Here is a 25,246-nt window from a genome sequence, read left to right as displayed (position 1 = left end):
TTTTATTTTAATACTCAAAAATCTTTTTCTGGTATGTATCTCAGTCTCTTTCTACTGATTTTTGCCTGGGTTTTTATGATAACTTTCAATCTGCATTCAGTGTTCCCTTTTTTAGGAGAGGGATGTTTTCCTCAGTTAAGCCTTTGAATATTACCTTTTTCCTCAGCTACAGGTGAAATTCTCAGTTTGGTTGACTCAGCTCTGTTTCTTGTGTCTCTCCTCATCTTTTGCAGCATCTTCTTATTTGCTGCTGGGCGTGCTGGGTCTTCGCGGCTGTCGGCTGGCTTTCTCTAGCTGCAGCAAGTGGGGGCCACCCTTCCTTGCACTGCGCGGGCTTCTCTTGTCACAGAGCACAGGCTCCAGGCACACGGGCTCCAGCAGGTGCAACCTGCCAGCTCGAGGGTGTGCAGGCTTCAGCAGCTGTGCCACATGGGCTTAGCTGCTCCAGCAGCACGTGGAATCTTCCCAGGCCAGGGATCAAATCCACGTCCACTGCACTGGCAGGCAGATTCTTAACCACCGTACCACCAGACAGTCCCTCACAGCATTTTCACTTTCTTCTTTCTCCTCTGTAATTTTAGAGACTTTCTCAGATTTGTCTGCATCACTAATTTAACTTCCACCATGCTAATTCCATCCTTTCCTGCCTGAACAATATATTTTACGCCTGCTACCAAATCTTTATAGCTTTACAGTCTTTTCCTTTATACCGTTGCTGCCCCCCTTTTATCTAAACTGAGACAAAACAGAAAATTCACCAATTAGAATAAGTGTACAATTCAGTAGTTCTTAGTACTTTCACAACCAATACTGATATCTAATTCTAGAACATTTTTGTCCCCCACAAAGAAATCTTCCATATGGTAGCAGTTACGCCCTATTTTCCCATCCCCTACCATTCCCTTGGCATGCACCAATCTACTTTCTGAATATATGGATTTGCTTATTCTGGGAATTTCATGTAAATGAATTATACAATATATGACCTTCTGCTATTGGCTTGAAATATTTCTCCCTTTAATAATGTGGTTTTTTTTCCAGTTCTGTTAGTTTTGATTTATGTATTTGGTACTCTGCTGTTAGGTGCATATACATTTTATAATTGTTATATTTTCTTGATGGATTCACTCTTTTATCATTATAAAATGACATTCTTTGTCATTAATAACAATTTCTGAAGTTTATTTTGTCTCCTAATAGACACTCTAGCCCTCCTTTGCTATTATTTACAGAGTCATAGTCTATTCCATCCTTTAACTTTCAACTAATTTATCTTTGGATCTCAAGTTGAGTCTCTTTTTTTTGGCCTCACTGCATGGTTTGTGGGATCTCAGTTCCCTGAGTAAGGATTGAACCTGGGTACACGGCAGTGAAAGTGCTGAGTCTTAACCACTGAACTACCAGCGAATTATCAAAACAGAGTCTTTTTCAGAGAAAGACAAACATGATATGATATCACTTATATGTGGAATCTAAAAACAGTGACACAGACAAACTAATTTATAAAACAAAAATAGACTCATAGATATAAAAAAACAAACTTATGGTTATCAAAGGGAAAGCTGGGGACGGGGGTAAATTAGGAGTTTGCGATTAACAGATACACACTACTATACATAAAGATAAAAAAACAAGGATCTACTGTATAGCACAGGGAACTATACTCAGTATCTTATAATAACTATAATGGAAAATAGTCTGAAGAAATATATATAGGTAAAACTGAATCATTTTGCTATACACTTGAGACTAATATAATATTGTAAATAAACTATACTTTAATAAAAAAAAATAAAGTGAGGCTTCTGTAGACAGCATACAGTTAAATTATGTCTTTTTAGCCAATCTGTCAATCTCTGCCTATCAAAGTATAATCCACTTACATTTAATGTAGTTACTAAAACTGTAGGATTTAAGTCTGCTATTTTCCTACTGTTTTCAATGTTTTATGCTTTTTTTTTGCTCTTCAGTTGTACTATGCCCCTTTTGTGTCAAATAGCTATTTATTAGTATATCATTTTAATTCCTATGATGACTTTTGCTATATATAAAGTTATTTTCTTAGTGATTGTCCCCGGAATTAACATTCACATGTTAATATATATCAACAACCTATTTAAATTAATACCAATTTTAATAGTATATATAAACTTTTCTCCTTTGTAACTGTCCCCTCCCCCTTTATGCTATTTTCACAAGTTATAGCATTACACATTTTGTGTCCAATTTATAACTATTGTTTTGCATTTGTCTTTTATGTCATATAGGAGGAAAAAGGAACTACAAATAAAAATACCTTTCTACTGTCTTTGTATAAACTTATGTAGTTACTTTTGTTATTCTATTTTTTCATCATTACTCTATTTTCATTACTACTCTATTTTTTCATTATTACTCCATTTTCATTATTACTCTATTTTTTCATTATTACTCTATTTTTTGGATTTGAGTTACTATTTAGGTTATTTATTATTTCATCTTGAAAAATCTCTTTAGTATTTTCTGTGAGTCAGTTTGTTAGCCATGTAGTCTCAATTTTTTGAGTATCTGAGAATGTCTTAATTTCTTCTTTATTTTTGAAGTTTTGCTGGGTACAGAGTACTTGGTAGGCAGGTTTTTTTCCCTCAGCCTTTGAATATGTCATTGTAATGCCTTCTGGTCTATATGGCTTCTGATGAGAAATCAGCTATTAGTCTTATTGAAGAGACTTTGTACATAACTCATGCTACTGCTTTAACATTCTTTGTCTTTTGATGGCTTATGATATATTTAGACATGGATCTCTTTGAGTTTACATTACTTGGACTTCCTTGAGTTTTTTGGATGCACAGATTAACAGGAGTCCTTAAATTGGCCAGTTTGGGGCCATTCTCTCTCCAAATACTTTTCAGTCTTTTTCTCTCTCTTCCTCTCATTATGTGTATAACAGACTGCTTGAGGGTAATCCATAGGACTCTGAGATTCTGTTGACCTCTCTTCATTCTTTTTTTTAATTGTTTCTCACACTGGATAATCTCAACTGACCTATCTTCACCAAGTCACTGATTCATTCTTCTGCCTGTTCAAATCTGATATTGAGTTTTCTCTAGTGAATTTTTCATCATAGTTATTATACTTCTCAACTGCAGAATCTCTGTTTGGTGATTTTCGTAATTTCTGTCTCTTTTACTGATATTCTCTATTTGGTAAAACACTGTTCTTATACCTTTTTTAAATTTTGCTTGTTTATTTGTGGCTGTGCTGGGCCCTCCTTGCTGTGTGGGCTTTTCTCCAGCTGTGGCGAGCAAGGGGTACTCTCTAGTTGGAGTGCATGGGCTTCTCATTGCAGTGGCTTCTCTTGTTGCTGAGCACGGGCTCTAAGGGCATGCAGGCTTAAATAGCAGCACGTGGCCTCAGCAGGTTGTGGCTCATGGGCTCTAGAGCACAGGCTCAGTAGATGTGGCTCAGGGGCAGGGGCTTAATTATTCTGCAGCACGTGAGATCTTCCCAGATCAGAGATCAAATCCTTGTCTCCTGCACTGGCAGGTGGATTCTTTACCACTCAGCCACCAGAGACGCCCCAGTTAGTTCTTCAGACATGGTTTCACTTAGTTCTTTGAACATACTGTGACTTATGCTATTTTTTTTAAGTAACTTTTCTAAACTAATTCTATAAACTCTACTGAAGTTCCTACTCAACTAGCTTAGTGATAAGCTAAGATACAGATATCCTTAAACATCTATAAACAATGAATCTCTGTCTTTGCCGAGGGATTACGTGCACAGAGCCTTCAATACTGAGGGTAGGAAGTTAAAACTTCTCCCTTAGCCTTTCCTTTCTTCTTGTCCACAGCCTTAAGGGCAGGCAATGGTTAAAAGTCTCACGTCTTTCCTGAGCATGCACTCAGGCTGTGCACATGTGTAAGTCTTCTAGAGTCCTAGGAGTATGTCAGTGTTTTCAAAATATCTGTAGACATCTCATCTTCAGTTTTTCCTTTAAAGGAGGCTCATACACACTGGACAGCTCTGAGTAACGTCAAATAAACACAAGCCTTTTGAGTGGAGTCTTGAAAGAGGACTAGCTCTGTTCTACCCCCTCTAGTCCTGGAACTATAGGCTGATATTTTTCAAGATTCTCATTTAGCTGAGTGTGGGGATGAGAATAGAGTAAATTAAAATGCCACAAGCTTACTATTCTTATCAAGGTTCAGACATTTTTCTTCAATAAATGCTTACTGCAAAGGCTACAAGACTTTGGTTTATTTCCAGAGTTTTGGAAAAGCTTTTTATAAAGTTTTGCCAAAACTCTGTTGTTTTTATCACAGGGCAAAATTTTTCATGCTGCCATTTTTTTTTCTGCTATAATTTTCTCTGCCATTTTTTGGCTATAACTTCTCATCTTCTTTTAAAAATTCCAGCCTGTTCTCTCCCCATGGCTTTTTGCTTTTATTGACAGTTAAGTATTAGTAGTATATACATTATTTAAATGTCTCTAAATGAATATAAAAATAACATCTATACTTTATATTGATATGAGGTATAAATGTCTTTAAAAACAGACATGGTACCTATCTTCACAGAACTTACTCTCAAATGTAACTGGAACCTTGTTACTATTTTACAGTGTCACTAGTCCCAAAGAGCGTATTTCTCTATCTATCTCTTTCTTTCATTTCAGGGAATATTGTCACCCTGCTTGTTTAACTTATTTAACCACTGCAGAGTACATCATGTGAAATGCTGGGCTGGATGTAGCACAAGCTGGAATCAGCATTGCCAGGAGAAGTATCAATAATCTCAGATACACAAGTGATACCACTCTAACGGCAAAAAGTGAAGAGGAACTAAAGAGACTTTTGATGAAAGTGAAAGAGGAGAGTGAAAAGCTAGCTTAAAACTCAACATTCAAAAAACTTAAGATTATGGCATCCGTTCCCATCACTTTATGGCAAACAGATGGGGAAACAATGGAAACAGTGATAGACTTTATTTTCTTGGGCTCCAAAATCACTGCAGAAGGTGACTGCAGCCATGAAATTAAAAGACACTTACTCCTCGGAAAAAAAGCTATGACCAACCTAGACAGCATATTAAAAAACAGAGACATTCCTTTGCCAACAAAGTCCATCTAGTCAAGGCTATGGTTTTTCCAGTGTTCATGTATGGATGTGAGAGTTGGACCATAAAGAAGGTTGATGCTTTTGAACTATGGCATTGGAGAAGACTCTTGAGAGTTCCTGAACTGCAAGTAGATCAAACCAGTCAATCCTAAAGTAATCAACTCAGAATATTCATGAGAAGAACTGATGCTGAAGCTGAAGCTCTAATACTTTGGCCACCTGATGTGAAGAGCTGACTCATTAGAAAAGACCCTGATGCTGGGAAAGATGGTTGGATGGCATCACTGATGCAACGGACATGAGTTTCAGCAAGCTCTGGAACATGGTGAAGGACAGGGAAGCATGGCATGCAGCAGTCTACGGGGTCCCATGGGGTCACAGAGTCAAACACAACTGAGCGACTGAACAGCAACAGCAAATCTCTTTTTTTGTGAGATTACCTTTGCCTTGTGTTTTTGTTTTTAAAAGGATTTTATGAGTTCAACAGTTTACTCATTCTCAACTGAGAAATTTTTCGGCCCAAATATCTGCAGTGGTTTATGACTTGCCCTCGGCCCCAAACTCTAGTTGGATCTTCCATATATCTATGGAAACACAATATACTCTTTAGACAATAGCTATAAAAACAATTTCAAGGCTTTCACTAGTAGCTCTACTGGTGTAAGGAAATATTATTTTCTATTGTTAATTCCATCCACTCTCAGAACAGATGGAAGAACATGAAAGAATGACAACCTCAAGTATATACTAACAGATCTCCTCTTGTCTAACTGATGAATTCAGTACTTTATTGATGGGGACAATATTTCTCATGATACAATGTACCATTCCTGAGTCATTTTCTCTTCCCACCACAGTCCCGTTTTTCTCAAAGTTAATGTCTCCAGAGGGAAGTGCTAGGGATGTAAATGAACAGAAGTACACAGGAGACCTCAAAAATACTGAACACTTATGATCAGATTTCTATTGGTACATTTCTATCTTCTGAACTAGAGGGCTGAAAGTGAGACTGAGACCAAAGATGTCCTACCTACAATCAATTAAGTGAGCTTATTTTATTTCTGGTAGCCATTAAGTGTCTTATAGCCATGCAGGTAGAGAAAAATTCTTTCCGGATCTTGGTTATAGGCTTAACAATCAATCCTAACACTGGCATCACATTGGGAAGTCAAAAGCAGCAGTAACAGGGGTTTACCTCAGTTACCATTAGTTTGGTTTTCTTAAAATCGAATCTGTTTAACACCAGGGACAACTACTTTCTTTTTAATTTCTACACACATAAAGATGTCTACTGACCAATCATGAACAATTCATATTTACACTGAATCAAATCATCTCCTGTGGACCAATTAATATGTTATCCCAACAATCAAAACCCCACATCCTACCAACTCAGTATCTGTATCTTATAATTTTCCACAGAAAATGTTTATTGAGCTGTTCCATGGGGTGCTATTCACTTTCTAAATCTACAGTTCTCTTGTGGTGATCTCAAAGAAGTGCTGTGGGATATTTTAAAATCCTAGGGAAATAGTGATACTTAATATCTGGTGTACACTACAAACAACCAAATCCCACAGACAGAGGAGCCTGGCAGGGTACAGTCCATAGGGTCACAAGGCTCAGCACACACAGCACGTACACTACAAAACTAGCACCTAAATGTTTCACCATGAGATACTGCTACATTCCTTTCAACTCTGTTGTCTCTTTGCAGAGTTGGGTTTTTGACTGTTTCTGTAACAAAAATAGTTAGCAAGAGTGGTTACGTCCCATTTCATCTCATGGTTTGAGAAAGTTTACAGTGCCCAATAGCTGTACATATCTCATCAGTAAGTAATTATGTGTATTTATGAACACAGTAAAATATTTTCTTTCAAACACAAAACCAAAAAAAAAACCCTAGTATTTTTGCTTATTAAGTTGCAAGTTCAAAACAGTATTTTTATGTGCTAATTACACAATAGCTTAGTATTTGAAAAAAATACTTCTTGTAATTCTATGCTGCTGATGATTCATATCCACATGATGATGGGGAAAAAGATCACCCAACCAAAAACTAAGGTCATGGTTGAACAGAGAAAACTTGGAAACCTTTGTCCTAGATGGAATCCACTAACCAAAACGTGTAACTGTTCACGCAATTTTCTTGAAATATTTATTAAACGTTTGAGTGTACACAATATATCTGACACCTATCTGAACCAGAGACTGATCAAAAATAGTTCCATATTTCACTTAAAAACTCAATAGCAATGAGCTTTCATATGTCATACCTGAGTGTGAGCTCTCAATGGTGGTGTCTGATTTGGAATCCGTAGATGAAGGGATCTGTGTTAATTGTGGAACATAGTACATCTTTGAACTACCAGAAGGCTTATATGGCAATAGTAAAGGCTGGCCTAAGGAGATAAAGATCAGAATAATTATTAAGAAAACATTTATTAACTAACTGAGTAAATATTAAGGACCTTTCAAGATTCTTGGGATATATTCATGAACTAGCATTCTAGAAGGAGATAAACAGTAAACAATTAGCACACTAAATAAGTAAACCATCTAGTATTTTAATAAATTATTAGTGATATAAAAATTAGAAGATGCTGAGAAAGATAGGAAGTACTGGAGAAACTGCAGCAGCATGCAGTTTAAATAGAGTGGCTTTAGCATCTATTCCAATATATAGCAATCTATTCAAATATATTTCTCTAAGAAACAGTTTACCTTATACTGAACCCAAACCTGGTCACTCTTAACCCCTACAACTCAACTTTGGAGGTTCTGCCTCTAGAGTCGTAGGAAATAAATCTAATTCTATTACATGTGGCAGATTTTCAAACTGAAAGTTTTCTATTATAAAAGTATAAATTCTCAACACACAAAAGTAAAAAAGACAACGTTCTACTATCAGAGATAGCTATTATTAACATTTTAATGTATTTCCTACATGTCTGTCCTCGGTATTTGTTTACATAGTTGTGTACAGTATATATAACTTGGACTTCAGCTTTTCCACTTTACATTAATACAATTTTCATTTTATTTCACAGCTTCACATTTTAAAAAAATCATTATACTACAAATTAAGTATATTTAATCCTTCTCCTAATGTTAAAAATTAGGGGTAAACTAAATTTTCAATAATTGAGAATTCTGTGAAAAAAGACTTCCTGTTTATAGCATACCTATTCTCCCCTGCTGTCCCGTATCACATAGATTTTCTGATTTCAGAGTTAAAAATTATGTCATTTATAAAGTTGTTTTATTATAAACTTCTAAAATTCTTTCTAAAATGTCTGTGACAGTATAATAATTTGATTATTATAGAGGATGAAGTCTTTTTCTGTATACTTTTCTTTCATGATGTGGTACAAACATTCATTTTATAACAGCATCTTTTTAAAAAATTAATCAGTTAATTAATGGCTGTGCCGGGTCTTTGTTGCTACTCGCAGGCTTTCTCTAGCTGCAGTGAGTGGAGGCTACATTTCTGTCGCGGTGCATGGGCTCTAGGCACCTGGACTCAGTAGTTGCGGCTCATGGGCTTAGATGCCCCGAGACGTGTGGGATCTTCCCAGACTGGGGATCAGACCCATGTCCCTGTTCAGTTCAGTTCAGTTCAGTCACTCAGTCATGCCAGACTCTTTGCGACACCATAAACCGCAGCACGCCAGGCCTCCCTGTCCATCACCAACTCCTGGAGTTCACCCAAACCCATGTCCATCGAGTCGGTGATGCCATCCAGCCATCTCATCCTCTGTTGTCCCCTTCTCCTCCTGCCCCCAATCCCTCCCAGCATCAGGGTCTTTTCCAATGAGTCAACTCTTCGCATGAGGTGGCCAAAGTACTGGAGTTTCAGCTTCAACATCAGTCCTTCCAGTGAACACCCAGGACTGATCTCCTTTAGGATGGACTGGTTGGATCTCCTTGCAGTCCAAGGGACTCTCAAGAGTCTTCTCCAACACCACAGTTCAAAAGCATCAATTCTTTGGTGCTCAGCTTTCTTTATAGTCCAACTCTCACATCCATACATGACCACTGGAAAAACCGTAGCCTTGACTAGATGGACCCTTGTTGACAAAGGAATGTCTCTGCTTTTTAATATGCCGTTTAGGTTGGCCATAATTTTCCTTCCAAGGAGTGTCTTTTAATTTCATGGCTGCAATCACCATCTGCTGTGATTTTGGAGCCCAGAAAAATAGTCAGCCACTGTCTATTTGCCATGAAGTGATGGGATCGGATGCCATGATCTTCGTTTTCTGAATGTTGAGCTTTAAGCCAACTTTTTCACTCTCCTCTTTCACTTTCATCAAGAGGCTCATGTCCCCTGTATTAGCAGGTAAACTCTCCACCACTGGACCACCATGGAAGTCCTCTGTAACAGCGTGCATGTGTGGTCAGTCACATCCAATACTTTGTAGCCCATCAAGCTCCTATGTCCATGGGATTGTCCAGGCAAGCATACTGGAGTGGGTTGCCACTTCCTTCCCCCAGAATCTTCCTGATCCAGGGACTGAACCCACACCCTCCACTCCCCCCACCATCGCCTGCACTGTAGGCAGATTCTTTACCACTGCCACACCTGGGAAGTCCCTCTGTAACAGGATCTTAATGTTAGGCTTGGGTACATACTGTCCATCTGTACATTATATTTCCCAATCTTCCCTGCAGCCATGTATGGACATATGACTAAGTCTGGGTGCATAAGTCAAGTGTGAGAATAATGTGTGCAACTTCTAGGTATCTCATTAAAACACTCCATCAGCTACTGCTAAAATTTATCCTCTTACTCTTCTTTTTCAGAATTTTCTTTGTTATTCTCCATGATAAAATTTAAGATCAATTAAACAAGTACAAAACAACAATTTTGCTAGAATTTGAGTAGAAGGCAACCCACTCCAGTATTCTTGCCTGGAGAACCCCAGGGACAGCAGAGCCTGGTGGGCTGCCATCTATGGGGTCGCACAGAGTCAGACACGGTTGAAGTGACTTAGCATCAGCAGCAGTATGTTAAGAGTATAAATTCATTTCGGAATAAATGACATCTTTACAATATTCAGTTTTACTATTCAGAAGTATTTCATCCCTTCTTTTAGTCTACTGGTCCTTTCTTTTCTATCCCTACACAGTGAAAGTGAACGTGAAAGTGAAAGTTGCTCAGTCGTGTCCGACTCTTTGCGACTCCATGGACTATACAGAATAGTCCATGAAATAGAATCCATGGAATTCTCCAGGCCAGAATCCTGGAGTGGGTAGCCTTCTCCTTCTCCAGGTGATCTTCCCAACCCAGGGATCAAACCCAGGTCCCCAGCATTGCAGGTGGATTCTTTACCAACTGACCCACAAGGGAAGCCCAAGAATACTGGAGTGGTAGCCAATCCCTTCTCCAGTGGATATTCCTGACCCAGGAATCAACCCGGGGTCTCCTGCATTGCAGGTGGACTGTTTACCAGTTGAACTATCAGGGAAGCCCCATCCCTACACAAAGGTTGTACAAAACTCTTGTTCAGGTTACTTCTGAATATATTATGGGGTTGTATCACATCTTGATGAAAGTGAAAAGGAGAGTGAAAAAGTTGGCTTAAAGCTCAACATTCAGAAAACGAAGATCATGGTCTCTGGTCCCATCACTTCATGGCAAATAGATGGGAAAACAGTGGAAACAGTGACAGACTATTTTTTGGGGCTCCGAAATCACTGCAGATGGTGACTGCAGCCATGAAATTAAAAGACGCTTACTCCTTGCAAGGAAAGTTATGACCAACCTAGATAGCATATTCAAAAGCAGGGACATTACTTTGCCGACTAAGGTCCGTCTAGTCAAGGCTATGGTTTTTCCTGTGGTCATGTATGGATGTGAGAGCTGGACTGTGAAGAAGGCTGAGCGCCAAAGAATTGATGCATTTGAACTGTGGTGTTGGAGAAGACTCTTGAGAGTCCCTTGGACTGCAAGGAGATCCAACCAGTCCATTCTGAAGGAGATCAACCCTGGGATTTCTTTGGAAGGAATGATGCTAAAGCTGAAACTCCAGTACTTTGACTACCTCATGCGAAGAGCTGACTCATTGGAAAAGACTCTGATGCTGGGAGGGATTGGGGGCAGGAGGAGAAGGGGACGACAGAGGATGAGATGGCTGGATGGCATCACGGACTCGATGGACTGAGTCTGAGTGAACTCCGGGAGTTGGTGATGGACAGGGAGGCCTGGCGTGCTGCAATTCATGGGGTCGCAAAGAGTCGGACATGACTGAGCGACTGAATTGAACTGAACTGAACTAATCACATATCTGAACAGAATTTTGTAGACAGCTATCACCTCTGATCAAACAGACCAGCTTCTTCAGTTTATCCTTACAGACCATGATTTTCCCTTGTCTCCTGTCATCACCTCTAGATGGACTCCTAGTTACACATGTCTAGTTCATAAGAATCACTTGATCTTAGCCAAAAGGCCAAGAAGTGATATTCGAGATAGTCTGATAGCCCCAGGAATGAGAACTCCCTCACTCTGGACACAATAACTTTTATATGTTACTTGGAATTACCACTCCATCATTCTGATGATTTGATACGAAATCCATATTACTAGTACCCTGCTTTCAACCAAGGAACTGACTTCAGAGTGAAGGAATGAGACCAGAGGCTGATGCCTAAAGGAATTCATTGTTCTCATCACAAGTCTGATCACCCACAACTATGGTAAACTCACAAAAAAAGAAAAAAAAAAGTGAGTGAACAGTTCACTGAAACCACTGCGGCACAAGCTGGTGGGTATCGCTTTGTGAGGCTGGAACGCTAGCTTACAGAATATGGCACATGCTCAGAACCATACATGGTTCTGACACTTCTATCCCACAGACAGAATGCATGCATTCAGGAGAAAAGGTAGAAGCCTTTAAAATCTTTCCTTTCCATCTCTGTGACTGTGCTTTGTTAGATGGAAGATATTAGAAATAAAGGAGGGGCAATTCTATCAAGAGACAGGAGCCATCTAGTCATTTTACATTCTTTATGTCACTGAAATAGTGACATAAGCAGGCAATAGGGGGTGACAATGTTGACTAAACTATGACTGACCTTAACTATCAAGGAGAAATAAGGTTACCTTAAAAAAAAGACAGTCAATAGGAGTCTGGCTAATAACAAGGGGACCACTTTACCAAGCTTGATCATAGAAATTAACAAAAAATTATTTTAAACTTATATGTACAGGGCTAGTAAAGTTTTAGCCTACTTAAGAATACTTGTACCACTGCAACAAGCAAAAACCCAGCTAATGAGAACCTGGCTGAATTCAAGGGGAAAAAAAAGAGATGTACAGAGGATGGAAGAATTTAAATAATAGAAAAAATGGGCTGTAGCCTTCACTTCTATTTGGACACGCTGTAGTCATCATTGTTAGAATATTGATTTATTAGCTTTCTTCTTCTGTCAGTGTATGTAAATTTAGTTCAAAGTTCAGAGAAAATGGACAATAACATTTGGGCAGAATTACAGTGGACCTAGAGCAAGAATGGCTATCATGTGAAGATGGAGAATTCTGAGAGAGATAGGTGAGTTTTTGAATTGTCAACAAGTTTATATGTATGGATGTAGAAGTCTTAAAAGTGTGAACTGCCTTTCTATGGGGGAAGAAGCCACTGTACAGCAAATCATAATTGTTCCTGGAAGAGAAAAAAAGGACTGGAGAATGGTAAAGAATAAAGCTCAACTGTAAAATTTACTTCTTCAAAAAACTTGAAAATGGAATTAAATGTAGACATACAGCATATTACCCTTAATTTAATTCAGAGCAGTGGACACCCAATCATAAATTTAACTTATTATTCTGTATATTTTAAAATATTTTTGAAAATTTTACTTTTAAATTCACAGAGTTAATCTTTTATTGGTAAACCAAACAATATTTACCTTTTAAAGTAGTCTTTTCTCCCAAGTACCTGTACGTAAAGGTAAAACTACATAAACTGGGGCCTCTATATAGACTGATCCATTTGATGTCAGAAGAGGTATAAAATACAATTTCATAGTTGGATATCCTCTCTTGTGCTTCTGCCACCAACATGAGAACACAGCCAAGAGTAGCCTGGCTTTCAGAACAAGGCATGTAGAACAGACCCAAAGTATTTTTGCAACCTGATGCCAAACTTCAACTGACTAGTAAGCCCATGAATGAGAGAAGCAAATGTTTGCTATAAACCTCTGAGATTTTTGAGGTTCTTACGTGGTATAATGGTGGCAATAGGTAACTGATACATTAAAGATTTATTAGACTATACATTTTTGGGGTATATTTTTATATTACAATAAAAATATATGAAAAATATTAACTATCTCAACATATAAATGTATTCGTTCAAATTAAATTCAGTGCAATTTAAATTCAGAACAAAGCAATTTTCTTTATACATTTAAAGCATATCCCATCTTTATCTACAGACCCATAAACTTTTTGCACAAGTAGGAAAACTTAAAATTTATTTTGAATAGATTTGTACAAGTTACTGGATAGTTTAAAATTAGTAATTTAAAGCTTCCACTTTTATTTAGAGGAAGAATAGGAAATTAATTTTCCAGTTACTGGTCTGAAAAAGAAAACAGCTTGCTATAATTTTGAATGTTCCATAGTATAAGCACTATCAAAATATCACTGTCAAGATAGCATACAAACACCCTAAATGTAGACCCTATGGTAGAGATTGCTAGCTGTTCACCAAATCTCATTTCTTCTTCATCCTGGAAAGCACACTTAAACTGACCCTAGTCAGTGGAAAGTGATCTGGGCCACCTCTAGGACCAGCATGTAAGAGCCTCCCACATGTGCACCTCCACATCTTCCTTCCCTTGCAGTTGACTATGATGGTGAATCCACCATTCCATGTTTTAAAGACAGCAGAGTCATAGCCAACCTGGGTCCCTGGTCAATGTTTCACGAGCAAGAAATAGACTGGTATTGTGTTTGCAAAATCTGTTTAACATATACGAAATGATAGTTTAGGAAAAAAAAGCCAAATCATTTGCCTGCCTCTCTTAAACTGAACCTCTACAGTTATTTCAGCTTTCATGAACTACTTGCAGGCTTATGACAAGTATTATGAGATGAAAATATGTCAACCACAAGTAGCATGTGCTTCACATAGGTTGTTAACTCCAATGGAATAGAAATAAAAACATAATAAACAATATTCTCCTTATAGCTATGAAAAACAAACGATATAATCACGTACAGCCTAATGATTAAAATTAAAATCAGGTTTTTTAACTAAAAGGACTCAATCAAGAAATTTCTTAATTACAGACGAAAGTTTGTAATATGACCTAAAATCCAATCATATTCTCTTACCATCTGTACCATGAGGAACAGTAATCTGTTGAACTGAAGATGATGAAGCAAACTTGACAGGAACATTGCCCAACTTCTGTGTGCTGAGCTCTGGAATTTCACGTCCATGATCTTCAGCATTAACAAAAATTTCAGATGAAAACGTGGCTTTACCTGGACTTTCTGTTGTTATCTGAGTGACTGCGTCAGATGATAATTTTCCAGAGGAGGGAGAAAACAGGGTCTTAATCTCCTCTGGTGATCTGAAAAACAAGAGAAAGGGCACAGCAGGTCATATTCTTGGCTTATCACAAATTGTTATTTCTTTCCAAACATCGCTTCAATATTTTGTGGAGACATACCAGACTTCAATGGTGAAGTTATTTCTGGAGTACACTTTGCTTTTTTAGATACTTATTACAATGTGATCACATTTATTTTAAAACTGACTTTTATTTTCAATTCGCAATGCTATTTAATAAGGACAAGGTCCTTTTCAGTTGAAGTGAAAATATATCCATTCAAAAATAAAATTACTGGAAGTACACTATAAATTAGGGGAGTATGCTAAACAAATAGAGTGTACAAAAAAAAAAAAACAAGAAATAATACCTTTCCTCAAAAAATTTATATGTCAGTGGGGGAACTAGAGGTTTTTAAGGTTGCAATTATGTATAAAGATTATAAAGAATACATATTAAGACATAATGGAGTATATGACTGTATAAACAGTAAATGACTGTATAAACAACTAAATAATAGAAGGGAGAAGACAAATCATGCTAATAGAAAACCCCCATATGTAGGTAAGCCCCTCTTGCCATTAAGCTCCTCCTCAAGGAGGTGAAGCTTAATCTTAAGTTCAGTCCTGAGTTCACTGAGTTCCAAAGAAGAGAGCAAAAACGGCAGAAAAAGTAACTTCACAGTGGAGAAACCTGGCAAACACCATGTTATCCAAGTGATGATGGTTCGCATCACCAGTGATACCATGTGGACATTACATATTCTCTGTTACGATGTGGCGAGCATTCACCTATGGTATTCTTTGCCAAATCCCAGAACTCCAGTCTAATCATGAGAAAAACATCAGCCAAATTCAGATTGAGAAAAACTCCATAAAATGCCAGACCAATATCCCTCAAGACTGTCAAAATCATGAAAAACATGGAAGGGATGAGGAACTGTCATAGACCAGAGAGGACCAAGGAGACCTGACGACTAGCTAAATACAGTGAGATACACTGGATAGGGTCCAGTATATCGGGGACAGGGAAAGGTCGCCAATGGGAACACCAGTGAGACCTAGAGAGTCTTAAGTTTAGTTAATAGTAATATATAAATGCTGGCTTCTTAATTTTTAAAAATATACTATGGTAAAGAGGTTAACTAACAGTAGGAAAAACTGGGAGAGGAGTTAACTGTGTTATGTTTGTATCTTTTCTCCAGATTTTAAATTATCTGAAAATAAAAAATATTTATTTTTTTAAAATGTAGTAATATTGGATTTCCCTGGTGGGCCAGTGGTTAAGAATCCTCCTGCCACTTCAGGGGACATGTGTTCAATCCTTGAACTGGGAGGATTCTGCAAAGAGTGGGGTGACTGGGCCCATGCCACAGCTATTGAGCCTGTACTCTAGAGCCCACAGAAGAAGTCACCACAATGACAAGCCCAAGCACCGAATGAGAAAGGCCCCACACAGAAACAAAGACCCAGCACAGTCAGAAAAAGAAAAAAGGAGTAATACTGTATTGTATCATATTGATGTAACAGCTGTATCACAAAACCAGAGGAGCTTTTAAATCCCTATCCTTTGTCTACTCGCCACTAATTAAAAGGACATCTCCCTTATGTATATAGAAGCAAAAATCCTAAAATGTTAGACAACCAAATGTACAGTGAGTGAGTGAATGTCTGTGTGCGTGTGAATGAATTCCTACCAAGCTGGTTTACTCCAGAAGTGCAAGGTAAGTTAACATTCAAATATCAACCAATATAATTTACTACATCAAAAGAAGAAAATTTGCATGATCCTATCAATATAGTCAGATAAAACATTTGATGAAATTCAATAATTACGTATGATTAAAAACTTGTAGCAAACGGAAACTACAAAAAACTTTAGAGCCATGATCCTATTTATAGTGAAATGTGAAGAATGTCCACCATAGGAACAAAATAAGGATGCTAACTGTTACCTTCTCTATTCAGTATGTTAGTAAAAGTCTTAAATGGCATTAGCAGTAAGGCAGGAAAAAGAAATCAGACATATAAGGATAAGAAAGGAAGAAATAATACTGTCACTTTTAATATTTGATATAATTAGGGATACAGAAAATCTAAAACAATCTATAGATAACTTATAAAACATGTTAACTTTTCAGGAGAGTTACCAGATAAGAGAACAAACTTTTAAGAATTCCCCTATATTCTTTGGTATCTGAAAAGTTATACAATTAAAAACCAAAAGAAATGCAATATACATTATCATCAAAACATCAAATACCTAAGTATAAAAAAGATATAAGAACACTAAACAGAAAACTATTGATACATCACAGAGAGAAATTAAAGGTGGTCTGAATAGGATTTCCACTTCCAGTTATGATATACAGGTACACCTCATTCTATTGCACTTAACTTTATTATACTTTGCAGATATTGCATTCTTTTAAACAAATTGAATTTTAGTTACTAGTAATAGTAATATATAGTTAATAGTAATATAAAAATGTTGGCTTTTTAATTTTTAAAAATATACTATGGTAAAGAGGTTAACAATAGGAAAAACTGTGGCAACCTTGTGTCAGGTAAGTCTATTGGTGCCATTTTGCCAACAACATTTGCTTACTTTCTGGCTCTATGTCACAATTTGGTAATTCTCACAATATTTCAGACATTTTCATTATTATACTTGCTACATGATCCATGATCAGTGATCTCTAATGTTACTATTGCAAAAAGATTACACCTTTCTGAAGGTTCAGATGATGGCTAGCATTTTTAAGGTCTGCTTGTAATTAACATATGTACATCATTTATACATAATGCTGCTGCACACTTAGTAGACGACAGTATAGTGTAAACAAAACTTTTACATGCACTGGGAAATGAAAAAATCCACGTGACTTGCTTTACTAACATATTCACTTTATTGTAATGGTCTGGGACCAAATCCATATCTCTATAATACATCTGCACTAGGTAGCCACAGAAAATCATTCCTGTTGCAACAAGTAAACAAAATTGAATAAATTATATAAACATTATAGTTTAAAAATATCACAGAGCTACAGAAGCAATCAAGAAACAATATCAACTAATATGCTAGAAAGGGACATTTAGAGATCTAAGGCAGGGGGATTTGGTGTAGGAAGACATACTCTTCTGGAAAGAGGAATTACCAGAGCTTTTGGTGAACTCATTTGCTGGCACAATGGAGTGAAATCTAGCAGAAAACAAAGTCAAGCTGATGGGGGACTGAGTCAAGAAAGCTGAGTGAAATTTCCTGCACAGTCAAAGAACTAATGAAACAGAAATCCCACTAGATAAAGGGGCTTGTTTTTGAACAAGCCAGTTCAAATTCGCCAGTTTTTGAACCTACATAAGATAGGAAGCGAAATAACTAATGTTTGAGAGAAAGAAATTTCAAGTGACAAATCCAAGACCAGGAGATGACTGTGGCTCGGATCATGAGCTCCTTTGGCAAAATTCGGCCTTAAACAGAAGTAGGGAAAACCATTAGGCCATTTACGTATAATCTAAATCAAATCCCTTATGTACAGGGATCCCTTCCCTTTCCTTCCCACAGTGGAAGTGACAAACAGATTCAAGGGATTAGATCTGATGGACAGAATGCCTGAAGAACTATAATGGGGGTTCGTAACATTGCACGTAGGTGGCGACCAAAACCATCTCCAAGAAAACGCAGTAAGGCAAAATGGTTGTCTGAGGAGGCCTTACAAATAGCTGAGAAAAGAAGAGGAGCAAAGGAGAAAGGGAAAGATATACCCATCTGAATGCAGAGTTTCAAAGAATAGCAAGGAGAGATAAGAAAGTCTTCTTCAGTGAACAATGCAAAGAAATAGAGGGAAAAAACAGGATGAGAAAGACTAGAGACCTCCTTCAAGAAAATTAGAGATACAAAGGAACATTTTATGCAAAGATGGGCACAATAAAGGACAGAAACAGTATGGACCTAACAGAAGTGAAAGATATTAAGAAGAGGTGGCAAGAATACACAGAACTGTAAAAAAAAAAGGTCTTAATGACCTGGATAACCACAATGGTGTGGTCATTCACCTACAGCCAGACATCCTGCAGTTTGAAGTCAACTGGGCCTTAGGAAGTATTTCTATGAACAAAGTTAGTGGAGGTGATGGAATTCCAGGTAAGCTATTTCAAATCCAGAAAGATGATATTGTTAAAGTATTGCACTCAATATGCCACCAAATTTGGAAAGCTCAGCCTAAATTATCTCTAAGTAAAAAGGCTTTGACCCAATTAGTAAGAAATTAAAATTAAAATTAACTGGTTGGCACCAACAAATTGGATTAACAGCATTTGTATATACAAGCAACAAATAACTAGAAAATACAAAATCTAAAATACCATATACAAAATTATCATAAAACATAAAATGCTGAGGAATAAACTTAATGAAAAATGTGAAAGCCTACGCAATAAAAATTACATCTTACTGAGAGATACCAAGCCAGTGGCAGGGAGGGAGGAAGGGGAGAACATGTTCATGCTTGGAGGGGACTCCAGTATTACTAAGATGTCATTCTCAAAATGACTATAGATTCAATGCAACATTGAACAAAATCCCAGGAGGATTTTAGAAGAAACTGAGAAGACTATTCTAAAATTTATATGGAACTGCACAGAATCTAAAATAGAAAAAAATAATGTTGAAAGTAAAATAAGCTTAGAGGACATAATCTGATTTCAAGACAATATAAAGCTACAATAACAAAAACATCATGGTATGGCTGCAAAGACAGATAAATAGTTCAAAGGAACAGAGTAGAAACTTAAAAATAAACCCCCATATAAAAGGTCAATTGATTTTTGACAGAGGTGCCAACTACTTCAATAAGGAAATAAATGAGGGTGCTGGAATATCCAGTAAAAGAAAATGGTCCTGAATTATGTAAACTACAGTACATACAGAAATTAATTTGATACAGATGAAAGACATAAAAAAATAAAGCTAGAACTATTTTCATTTCCAGAAGAAAATATAGGAGAAAATTTCATAACACTGGCGTAGGCATCATTCCTAGACAAGACACAAAAAAGTACCAACCATACAAGAGAAAATGGCTGTCCATCAACAGATGAATGGATAAAGAGGATACTGTATATACATTTATATATACAATAAAATACTCAGCCATAAAAAAGAACAAAATTTTGGCACTTTCAACAACTTGGATGGACTGGAGGCTACGATATTAAGTGAAATAAGAGACAGAGATAAAATGTCATATGATATCAATTATATGCGGAATCTAAAAAATACAACAAACTAGAGATTATAACAAAAAAGAAACAGACTAACAGATACAGAAAACAGTCTAGTAGTTACCAGTGGGGAGGGGAAGGGCAATACAGGAGTAGAGGGTAAAGTGGTACAAACTATTATGCATAAAATAAGCTACAAGGATATAATGTACAACACAAGGAATATGGTTAATATTTTATAGTAACTATAATAAATGAAGTATAACCTTTAAAATGGTGAATCATATATTGTACACTTGCAACTTATGCAGTATAGAAAAAGAAAAGTTAACAAACTTGATTTCATAAACTTAAAACTTTTTCTTCATGAAGCCACCAGGAAGAAAATGAAAATCAAACCTCATTCTGTGAGAAAATATTTATAATACAGAGGATCTATTATCTTGAATATATTAAAAATTCTTAAAATCATGACACAATCCAATGGATAAGAGTGAACAGATACTTCATAAAGATATAAAAATGGCCAAGAAACACAGAAACAATACTCAACATCATGTGTCATCAGGGAAAAACAAACTAAAACCACAATAATGTATCATTTCACATCCACATTTAGAATGGCCAAAATAAAAAATAACTGGAAATACCAAGTGTTGGCAATGGAATTTGCATATGCTGTTACTGAGAACAAAAAATGATCATCAGTTCCAGTTTTGGATAATCAATCATAACCCATTCTGTCTCTTCTACTAAGTGAAGCTATAAAACTGAGACAGACTACATGGAGCAGTTATTAGAAGACTTTTGAGAAATAATAGGAGCTGGCAATTTGATTTACTGGTACATCTGAAGTACCAGAGTCTGACACTTAGAAGTGGACATTAGCACAGACAGAAAGACCTCCAAGAAGAAGCCTTCTATTCAGGCATGAGAAGTGGAACTGGAAATAGTGTGAAAATCCCCTTTTCTTTTCTTTCTAGTAATCTCAAGCACTCAAGTGATTACATGGTGGCAGCAACACCAGCAGTAACAAGGAGTTTAAAACTCTGACAGAGGGAAACCCTCCTCTTCCGCTAGAGGAGGTGTGGTCTCAAGAGGGTAAGGCAAATCTGTGATTTTTTTCTCTGTACTGAACCGCTTGGCACTGACACAGTCACTCGAAAGAAAGGGCTAAGTTAAGCCGTGCTTTCTGTTCCGAGGACCTGAAAAGGGGAGCTCAGGGTGAAACACATAAAGGAAAGCATCTATGATAATTGCTAACAAATACGGACAGTACCACAAGTTGGTGAGGATGGAGAGTAACTGAAACATTTGTACATTGCTAGTGGGAATACAAAGGTATAGCCACTCTGGAAATCAGCTTAGCATAGTTTAGTTCTAAACAGTTCTTGTGAAGTTAAATACACACACATACCACATGACTCAGCAGCTCTAACTATATATACATACATATATATATATATATATATATATATATCCTTATTTTTTTAGCAGTTCTAACTATAATCAGCTAAAACTGGAAACAACCCAAATATCCTTTAAGGAGTCAACGTACATAGATAAACTGTGGTTTGTTTTTTTTTTTTAACTTTTTACTGCTTTATGCTTGTAAAAAGTAAAAAAGTAATTAAAAAGTAAAAAAATACTGATTCACAAAACAAGATGGACAAATCTTAAATACACTTTGTAAAAGATGCCAAACCTAAAAGGCTATTCTGTATTTTATGATTTCATTTACGTGACACTCTGGAAAGGCAAAACTTGGACTGAGAGAAATGCTTCATATGGAACTGTGATGTGGATTAATCAAAACTGACAGAACTAACCTTTTAACCACAAAAAATGAATTTGATAGTATATAAATTTTTAAAAAATTAACCAAGTTATTGGGGCAAGATGGAATATAAGATGTAAGAAATGAATCTAACAGTATTATAAATGAATCATATCATCATGCTAAAGCATACAGGGAAGAAAATAACTAACCTGGGAAACAGCAACGATGTCTGGACTGAATACTACAAATAAAAAACCTCGTTAAGTCGTCAAGTCGCTTGCTCAGTCATGTCCGAATCTTTGCGACCCCATGGACTGTAGCCCACCAGGCTCCTCTGTCCGTGGGATTCTCCAGGCAAGAATACTGGAGAGGGTTGCCATTTCCTTCTCCAAGGGATCTTTCCCAATCCAGGGATCGAACTCAGGTCTCCCACATTGCAAGTAGACTCTTTAACCTCTGAGCCACCAGGGAAGGCCCCCCCCCCCACAAAAAAAAAAAAACCCTGTACATAGTTGGAGAATTTGTTTCTCACCTGGGTATGGGATAAGAATTCTGAAACTACATATACTGGGGTAAATATACTGTAGATAATGAGAGCCATGTTTATCACCATTGGAGAAAAAAGTTTATAAATAAAAGAAAAAAGCTAGAATCAACAGCATGGTTCTAGACTAGTTGGAGGTATCAACACTGACCTGTGATTTAAAAAAAAATACACACACATAAATACATACACACATTACAATCAAGATAAAATGACTATAGATGTAGACACATGTGTGAGTTAATGCCTACAATCTTTAGCTTTATTCACTCACCAGGGAAAGAAGCAGTGTCATCCTAGTACGTCTTAAAAAAATCACAACACAAAGCAAAAAAAATCTTGAAACAAATGAAACTGTGAACAAAACATACCAAAACCTATGAGACAAAAGCAGTTCTAAGGACATTTATAATGATAAATGCCTTCATTAAGAAAAAAGAAAGGCCTCAAATAATCTCACATCTCAAGGAATTAGAAGAATGGACCAGCCCAAAGCACACAAAGAAAGGAAATAAGAAAGATCAAAGTAGAAGAAAGAAAAATCAAAGAAAAAAAAAAAAAAAGGATCAGAGGCCAGAAAAACAGAAAACATCAAGATTAAGAACCTAGTTTTTGATGATAGACAAAAATGACGAACCTTTAGCTACAATAAGGAAGAGGGACTCAATCAGAAATGAAAGAGAAGACATGACAACTGATACACAGGATCATAAGAGATTATTATGAACAGTTATATGCCAACAAATTGGATAACCTAGCAGAAATGGGTAATTTCCGCTATCCATAAAATACATCCAGTTTACCAAGACTGATTCATGAAGAAATAGAAAATATAAACAGACCAATGGAGTAAGGAAAAAAAATCAGTAATCAAATCTTCCCAATAGATGGTTTTAAGTGGTGAATTCTACCAAATGTTTCAGAAAGAAATAATACCAATCCTTCTGAAACTTGTCCAAAAATTGAAGAGAGAGGACCATTTGCAAACTCATTTTACAAGGCCAGCATTACCCTGATGACCCAAAGCTAGGTGAAGATATAGAAAACTACAAACCAATTATCTGATGAATACAGACAAAACTTCTCAACAAAATATTAGCAAACTGAATTAAACAGCACATTAGAATTATACACCAAGATCAACTGGGATTTATTCCTGAGGCATAAGGATAGTTCAACATATAAAAATCAATAAACATGCCACTTTAATAGAATAAAAGATTAAAATAATATGATTATTTCAGTAGATGCAGAAAAAGCATTTGACAAAGTACATCTTTCTTGATAAAAACTCTCAACAAACTGGGTATAGAAGAAACATCCCTCAACATAATAAAGGTGATGTATGACAAACTCTCAGCTAACATCAAACTCAGTGGTGAAAGGATGAAGCTTTCCCTCTAGTATCAGGAACAAGATAAGAGTGCCCACTGCTAGCACTTTTACTCAACACAGCACTGCAAGTCCTAACCAGAACGATTAGGCAAGAAAAGGAAATAAAAGGCATCCAATCACTAAGGAAGAAGTAAGCGGCCTTTCTTTGCACATGATATGATCTAACATCTAACAGAAATCCTAGAGACTTCAGGAAAAAAAAAGTTACGAATAATCAATGAATTCAGTAAAGTCACAGGATGCAAAATCAACACAGAAAAATCAGTTGTACACTAACAACAAAATATCTGAAAAGAACTGAAGAAAATCCCATTCACAATAGTAACAAATCAATAAATACCTAGAAATAAATTTAACCAAGGATGTAAAAGATCTGTCCACTGAAAACTAACTTTGATGAAGGAAACTGAGGAAGACACAAACAAATGGGAAGACACATGAAATGTGTTCATGAACCAGAAAAATATTGTTTAAACATCTATATTCCTCAAAGCCATCAATATACATTTAATGCAATCCCTACCAAAATTCCAATGCCATTTTTCATAGACAGAAGAAAAACAATTCTAAAATCTGTATAGAGTCACAAAAGACCCTGAATTGCCCAAGCAATTTTGAGAAAGAACAAAACTGGAGGCACCACACTTCCTTATTCCAATCTATAACACAAAGCTACAATAACCTAAACAGTATGGTACTGGCACAAAAACAGCCACAAAGATCAGTGGAACAGAACAGAGAACCCGTAAATAAACCCCTACACGTGCATTCAACTAGTATTTTACAAGGGAGCCAAGAATACTCAGTAGAGGAAAAACAGTCTCTTCAACAGAAGGTGCTGGGAAAACTAGATAATCACATGCCCAAAAAATGACACTGGACTCCTATTTTAGTACTAACAAATTAACTTGAAATGGGTTAAAGTTTTAAACATAAGAGCTGAAAACATAAGCTCCTAGTAAAAGCACAGGGAAAAACTCCTTGGCATAGGTCTTGCCAGTGGTTTTTTGGATGTAACACCAACAGCACAAGCTACACAAGCAGAAGTCAGTATGCAGGACTACATCAAACCCCAAATTTTCTGTACAGCAAAACAGTCAACAAAATGAAAAGGCAACCTACACTGATGGACTTCTGCAGCATTTTGCCAAGCGAAATACACCAGACAGGGAAAGAGAAATACCATGGATCACTTACACATAGAACCTAAACAAGAGGACACAGAGTCGAATGCTGTCTACCAGAAGCTGGAGGGCAGGAGAACTGGGGAGATACTGGTCCAAGAGTACAAACTTCCAGTTAGAAGATGAGCAAGTTTTGGGGATCTATGCACAGTACTGTGATGACAGTTAAAAATAATGTATTAATATAGTTAAAAGTTATTTTAGAGTATATCTTAAATTTTCTCACCACAAAAAAAGTAATGATAATTATGTGATGTGATGCAAGTGTTAGCCAACACTTATCATGGTAATTATTCTGCAATATAAGCGTATCAAATCAACACACTGTAAACTTTAAACAAGGTTGCATATCAATTTTATCTCAACAAAGCTAGGGGGAAAATCCTATACTCCAAAAAAGAAATAAGTATTCTTTGGGGAAATGATTGATTTCAGGGCTGTGACAGGGTACAGTA

The 25,246-nt window shown here is 36.7% G+C and overlaps 1 protein-coding gene across 5 annotated transcripts in view; it reads right to left on the bottom strand.

Moving 5' to 3' along the window:
* Positions 1–25,246, bottom strand: part of ALMS1 (ALMS1 centrosome and basal body associated protein) — a 191,109-nt gene that overhangs the window by 56,942 nt on the left and 108,921 nt on the right. For all 5 annotated transcript variants that reach the window (XM_027967008.2, XM_042248093.1, XM_042248089.1 and 2 more), the window contains 2 exons: positions 14,443–14,684; positions 7,376–7,501 (listed from right to left, as the gene is read on the bottom strand). In XM_027967008.2, coding sequence (XP_027822809.2) covers positions 7,376–7,501; positions 14,443–14,684 — 368 coding nt within the window. The remainder of the gene's footprint in view (positions 1–7,375; positions 7,502–14,442; positions 14,685–25,246) is intronic.

The sequence above is a fragment of the Ovis aries genome, chromosome 3, assembly GCF_016772045.2.
Source record: "Ovis aries strain OAR_USU_Benz2616 breed Rambouillet chromosome 3, ARS-UI_Ramb_v3.0, whole genome shotgun sequence".
Lineage (NCBI taxonomy): Eukaryota > Metazoa > Chordata > Mammalia > Artiodactyla > Bovidae > Ovis > Ovis aries.
This window is presented reverse-complemented; position numbering and strand designations above follow the sequence as displayed.